Genomic DNA, 7184 nt, shown 5'->3' with positions numbered 1-7184 from the left:
TTCCTTTCCTATCTGAATTCCCTTGATATCTTTTTCTTGCCTAATCGCTATAGCAAGTACTTCCAGTGCTATGTTGAATAGGAGTGGTGAGAGAGGACAGCCTTGTCTTGTACCAGAATTTAGAGGGAAGGCTTTTAGTTTTTCTCCGTTGAGGATAATATTTGCCATTGGCTTGTGGTAGATGGCTTCAACTAGATTGAGAAAGGTTCCTTCCATTCCCATCTTGCTGAGAGTTTTGATCAAGAATGGGTGTTGGACCTTATCAAATGCTTTCTCTGCATCTATTGATATGATCATGTAGTTTTTATTTTTTTTGTTATTGATGTTGTGTATGATGTTGATGGATTTACGGATGTTAAACCAGCCTTGCATTCCTGGGATGAAACCTACTTGATCATAGTGGATGATCTTCTTAATGAGGCATTGAATCCTATTTGCCAGGATTTTGTTGAAGATCTTTGCATCGGCATTCATCAGCGATATTGGTCTGTAATTTTCTTTTTTTGTAGCATCTCTGTCTGGTTTAGGTATCAAGGTGATGTTGGCTTCATAAAAGCTATTTGGAAGTGTTTCCGTTTGTTCAATTTCATGAAAGAGTCTTGCCAGGATTGGTAGTAGTTCCTCTTGGAAAGTTTGAAAGAATTCATTAGTGAATCCATCTGGGCCTGGGCTTTTGTTTTTCGGCAGACCTTTGATTACCGTTTTGATTTCATCAATGGTGATGGGGGTGTTTAGATATGCTACATCCTCTTCCTTCAACCGTGGAAGATTATAAGAGTCCAAGAATTTATCCATTTCTTCCAGGTTCTCATTTTTAGTGGCGTAGAGTTTCTCAAAGTAGTTTCTGATTACCCTTTGAATCTCTGTCATATCAGTAGTGATCTCTCCTTTTTCATTCCTAATACGAGTTATCAAGTTTCTCTCTCTCTCTTTCTTTGTTAGGTTTGCCAGTGGTCTATCAATCTTGTTTATTTTTTCAAAGAACCAACTTCTGCTTTCGTTGATCTTTCGGATTGTTTTTTGGGTTTCCACTTCATTGATTTCTGCTCTCAGCTTTGTTATTTCCTTCTGTCTTCCTATTTTTGGGTCCTTTTGTTGAGCACTTTCTAGTTCTATTAGCTGTGTCATTAAGCTACTCAGGTAAGCTCCTTCTTCCTTCCTGATGTGTGCTTGCAAAGCTATAAATTTTCCTCTCAGTACTGCTTTTGCTGTGTCCCATAAGTTCTGATAGTTTGTGTCTTTATTGTCATTTGTTTCCAGGAACCTTTTGATTTCCTCCTTGATTTCATCTCGGACCCACTGGTTATTGAGTATGAGGCTGTTTAACTTCCAGGTGTTAATGTTTTTCTTCTGAGTCCCTTTGGAATTCACAAATAATTTCAGAGCCTTGTGGTCAGCAAAGGTAGTCTGCAAAATTTCTATCCTCTTGATATTATGGAGATATGTTTTATGTGCCAGCATGTAGTCTATCCTGGAGAATGTCCCATGTACGTTGGAGAAGAATGTGTATCCAGGTTTCTGGGGGTGGAGTGTCCTATATATATCCACTAGGCCTCTTTCTTCCATTTCTCTCCTCAGGTCTAGTATATTCTTGTTGGGTTTCAGTCTGGTTGACCTATCCAGTGTTGACAAAGCCGTGTTAAGGTCCCCCACAATTATTGTGTTGTTATTGATATTATTTTTCAGATTTGTCAACAGTTGTATTAAATATTTTGCTGGCCCCTCATTTGGTGCATATATGTTTAGGAGAGTAAATTCTTCCTGCTCTATATACCCCTTGATTAATATAAAATGTCCATCTTTGTCCCTTACAACCTTCCTGAGTATAAAGTTTGCATTATCTGATATTAGTATGGCCACTCCAGCTTTTTTATGGGTGTTGTTTGCTTGGATGATTTTTCTCCAGCCTTTTATTTTGAGTCTATGTTTGTTCTGACTATTCAGGTGTGTTTCTTGTAGGCAGCAGAAGGTTGGATTGAGTTTTTTGATCCATTTAGCCACTCTGTGTCTCTTGACTGGTGCATTTAGACCATTGACGTTGAGAGAAAGAATTGTCCTGGGATTTAATGCCATCTTTATATCGAAATTTGGTGTCTTTTGGTTAGTCTTGTCTTAAATTAGGTCTTTCAGTTTTTCTCTTAAGACTGGTTTTGTGTCTGTAAAGTTTCTGAGCTGCTTTTTGTCAGTGAAACCATGTATTCTTCCGTCAAACCGGAAAGTGAGTTTTGCTGGGTATAGTATTCTGGGTGAAGCATTCATTTCATTCAGTCTTGTCACAATATCCCACCACTGCTTTCTGAGACTAATACAATTTTATGGATGCCTTCAGCTTTGTAGCTGGCTATCAAATCAGGCAAACCTATGATTAAAAACATGACGACCTCTGCAAATTTCATTGTAGATGTCTGTCATGAAGTGATTATTGGGATAGAACTGTAAATATATGCAAGAATATTTATTACAGTATTTTGTGTCTGCAGAATTCAATGACAAACCTAATATCTATCGATGAATGAAGTATTGGGCACATATAAATGACATTAGGCAGTTATTAAAAGTATTTTTTTTTCCAGAGGAAAGAATGTAGCTCAGTGGTAGAACTTGTGCCTCAAAAATACCAGCACTTGTGAAAAGAAAAAATATAAATCTATCGTTAGTCATTGAAAATGCAAGTCTCCTGTGAATTATTGTAAAATACCAAAGAAAAAGGACTTTTTTTTTTTAAAAAAAAGCATGCTCCCATATTATGATGAATTTATGCTAGCAATACACTCTCTCCTTACCCGCCTATATATAAACACACGGAGACTGATAGTAGTGAAAATTTTAAGCACTGTCAGATCCTCAAATAGCATCTTTTCTGATTACTTTTCTATATTTCTAAAAAAATTTCCAAGGTAACAGAATTTTTTAGAACTGTGGGTAAGAACTGACATTACTATCTTGGCTTTAAGGACACATAGAAAGTGTGCTGAAATTCTCATTCTTACTACTGGTTGGATAACTTTCGACCAGTCTGTTAGCTCTCTTGCTCCTAGTGTACTGGCTGCATAGTTATACTCTTTCTATTGAAAAGCTTATGTCAAACTGGAGCAATATTCTGCAGTATTATCTAATGCATTTTTCTTTATTTTAATGGACTTTTAAAAATCTTAGATCTTTTATTCTCCAATACTATCTAAGGACCACTAAGATGTACCATCTCAGAAAACAGGGGCCAAGAGGAAAAAAGTAGTTAGACAGTAAAATTTGGAGTCACAGTTTGTCCATGAACTTGGAACTCAATTATTGAAATTTTCAGATGAGACATGAAAACAAAGTTTCATGTAAAATTATCTTTTACATAAATTTTGTTTTGTTTTGTTTTGAGTCGCACCCAGCAGCTCTCAGGGGTTCCTCCTGGCTCTACGCTCAGAAATCGCTCCTGGCAGGCCCTTGGGACCATATGAGATGCCAGGATCCGAACCAACGTCCTTCTGCATGCGAGGCAAATGCCTTACCTCCATGCTATCTCTTTAGCCCCTTACATGAATATTTTATGCTATAAGTACTACTTCTGAAATTAAATATTCTAGGATTAAAAGAGACTAGTTGAACCTTAAGTTTTCCAACAATTTTGCAAATAAGCCAAATTCATTTATTTGCCATGATACAAAACACTTCATTAATTCATTTAATCCTTCAACAAATGCTTGGCAACTTTCTATTTCTACGTATTCATCTATCTATAATTTCTATATTTCCACTTCTGTGTGGTTTGCAATTGAGCGGGAGAGAAACAGTACACTAATTTGTTAAGTAAGTTATTTATTTAAAGCCTTTAACTTTATGGTATAATTTTTTTGTGCAGTCCTTTTTATGATTTAGACATTTTGTACCTTTAGAATCTTCATAATTGCAACAATACTATATTCCTAGTTTTGCATTTCTTTAGATTGCATCTATTAACTTTATATTATAAGCAATAATAAAATTAGTACATTTCCTGTTTCCTCTGCCTACTCTCTCTCCATTCTATTTTTTAAAATGGTTAATAGAAGGGTTATATATATTCTCTGTTACTTTATCTGTCAACTTCAAATGATATGAAATTGAAACTACTACTGATACAGCAAGCTTACTCTAACTGCCATTTCCTTCCCTGCTCCAAAATTTCCTAAGCATCTAAATGGTGAGGACATAAACATATACCTATTGGGTCATCATATTTCTTTTGTTTTGTTTTGTTTTGTTTTGTTTTGGGGTCACACCTGGTGGTGCTCAGGGGTTACTCATGGGTCTGCACTCAGAAATCGCTCCTGGCAAGCTCGGGATTCAAACCACCATCCATTCTGGGTTGGCTGTGTGCAAGGCAAATGCCCTACCATTGTGCTATCTCTCCAGCCCCATGAGTCATTATATTTCTTATATTTGCTTTCACCTTTGATTATAGGTAAAAAGATTCAAAGGTCTCTGACAGTGCATCAATCACTATTTTTCCCAAAATTTTCTCCCAGAATTTTATCAAAGAAATTCATTAATTCCCATATGCCTGCAGTTCAAAACAACTTGGACAGTCATTATATTTGAAGGATACATTGGCAAGACATTACATCTATCTCATAATTCTGTCTGTCTAGAAGTATTACTTAAGCGTACAAATATTGACAATTTAGTGCATGCTCTTTGTTGACTGCTACAGGTTTCTTCTCTTTTGCATCATTTCTTTCTTTGGATATATTTTTATGATGCTATTGAAGTTGAGATTTTTACTGGAGAACATGAGGTCTAGGTTACCATATGGGGTTCGTCCAGCAAGAATATTTCTCCTCTTGAGCTAGCATAGAGAGAGACCCTTTTCTACATTTGTAATTCATCTACATGACTAGATTAGGCAAACATTCTTTTGCTGGGGTTGGAGCAGTGGCACGAACAGTAGGGCATTTGCCTTACTATGTGGAAGCCTATGACAGACCGTGGTTCTATCCCTGGCCATCCCATGTGGTCCCCCAAACCAGGAGCAATTTCTGAGCACATAGCCAGAAATAACCCCTGAGTGTCAACAGGTGTGGCCCAAAAACAAACAAACAAACAAACAAAAACAAAAAAAAAACCCTTCTGCTAATTTAAATCAGACCTTTGTTAACAGCCCTGTTCAGTTCAGTTCTTGGCCTCTTCTTACAGAGAATTGGAAGAGTATTTGTACTTTACAGAGAACCCCCCTTTTTTTCAGTAGTGCCAATCAGTGCTCGAATATTATTGGACTTTCCTCCACTTCCTAATATGATAACTTGACCTTCTTCCATGACTTGAAAGCTGAATAATTATAAAGTTCCATAAAAAACTTTTCAAGGTCCACTATTTTTTCTTAGCTCTTGCCTCTTCCTTTGAGAAGGAGAAAAATGTTAATTCATTCAACTATTTTAATGCCAAATGTTTCAAAGACATTTACAAAATTTAGAGTTAATAAGATGAAAAAGGATTCCAAAGATAAATTCCTTATTTTGAACATAAACACATCACTGTGATATAGTAATGATTATTACTTGTAATATAGAAAACTACATATGGTAAGATCAGAGTTCTTTCTTTTATCAAAAAGGAAGAGAGGAACCAGATGGATAGAAAAGGCTGATATGAAGGAAACATTCAGAGGTCGATGAGAAGTCATGAGAACTGTAACCCAATTTGGAATCTAAATTATGGATAAAGATAGGAGATGAAACACTATATTTGAGAAAGATCTATCACAACAGAATAAATTCTGACAGCATCCTAAGATTTAGCATGAAGAGGTATGTTGTAAAACAAATTTAACACAATATTAGAGGAGTGTGAAATAAGGGCTGAGGCAGTCATGTATGTGAGATATTTCTATGTGCTTAAAGGTGACATAAATTAAAGAAGAGCAAGAATATGTAGATTCTGATACCAGGCCATGGAAGATCAGCAGCTCCAATAACAAAAGATGCCAGGGCACTTCAATAAGAATCACTCAGGTGAGGCGGCGTCGACCCGCGCGGCGCCATGGTGCTGTTGGAGAGCGAGCAGTTCCTCACGGAGCTGACCCGGCTCTTCCAGAAGTGCCGGCTCACGGGCAGCGTGTTCATCACCCTCAAGAAGTACGACGGTCGCACCAAGCCCACTCCCAGAAAGGGGTCCCTGGACGGCTTCGAGCCCGCTGACAAGTGTCTGCTAAGAGCCACGGACGGGAAGAGGAAGATCAGCACGGTGGTGAGCTCCAAAGAAGTGAATAAGTTTCAGATGGCTTACTCAAATCTGTTGAGAGCTAACATGGATGGCCTGAAGAAGAGGGACAAAAAGAACAAGAGTAAGAAGAGCAAAGCAGCACAGTGAAGTACAGACAATCTCCTTCCTCCAGCCATGGAGATTTTTTTTTTTCTTTCTACCACATAGCTAGATATCTGGTTCCCCTGCTTCCCTGCAATAACTGTTCTCATGTGAGATGAAATCATTTTGGATAAAAGAACTGTATTTACAGGGTAGTTGTAAGAGCCCAGTTTATTTTAGGTTGCCAACTGGTCTGTGTCCCATGGTTGTAAATGTCTGAATTACAGTTTAAGGTCTCTCAAGTCATGTGTGTGAACAGCAGTGTATTATTAAACTCATCTATTATCAGTAAAAAAAAAAAAAAAAAAAAAAAGAATCACTCAGGTGAGGCCAGCAAGTTCAGAAAACATTGCTTGGACAAAATAAACCACCTTTTCAATAAGACAATGCATCAGCAAATAGTATTTCTCTCAAAAGAGATTATCTCAGAAAATCTGTAAGGAGAAGACAATAGTATTCAACCAACCCAATATTTTACTTGAATAGACTAAATGTATCTATCTATTACATGTAGCTATATGTACATGTACATGTAACTTCATTGTCTTGAATTACTCACTTCATTTATATATGTATATGTGTATACATACATACATACATACATATATATATATATATATATATATAGTTTTTAGGCCACACCCGGTGATGCTCAGGGGTTACCCCTGACTATGCACTCAGAAATCACTAATGACTTGGGGGTACCCTATGGGACACCGGGAGATCAAACCGCGGTCCATCCTAGGTTAGCCATATGCAAGGCAAATGCCCTACCACTTGCACCACTGCTCTAGCCCCTATATATTTATTTTTGATATTCTCAAAACTGGAATTATAGGATTGGGTTAACTTTG

At 37.1% G+C, this 7184-nt stretch overlaps 1 protein-coding gene across 1 annotated transcript; it reads left to right on the top strand.

Annotated features, from left to right (window-relative positions):
• The first annotated feature begins 5999 nt into the window (after positions 1 to 5999).
• Positions 6000 to 6609, top strand: LOC126016343 (signal recognition particle 14 kDa protein-like). Its single transcript, XM_049778918.1, has one exon. The coding sequence runs from the start codon at positions 6007 to 6009 to the stop codon at positions 6334 to 6336; it is 330 nt and encodes a 109-aa protein (XP_049634875.1). The 5' UTR covers positions 6000 to 6006; the 3' UTR covers positions 6337 to 6609.
• Positions 6610 to 7184: the final 575 nt, after the last annotated feature.

The sequence above is a fragment of the Suncus etruscus genome, chromosome 8, assembly GCF_024139225.1.
Source record: "Suncus etruscus isolate mSunEtr1 chromosome 8, mSunEtr1.pri.cur, whole genome shotgun sequence".
NCBI classification, from domain to species: Eukaryota; Metazoa; Chordata; class Mammalia; order Eulipotyphla; family Soricidae; genus Suncus; species Suncus etruscus.
Note: the sequence above shows the minus strand (reverse complement) of the source record. Positions and strands in the feature narration are given on the sequence as shown.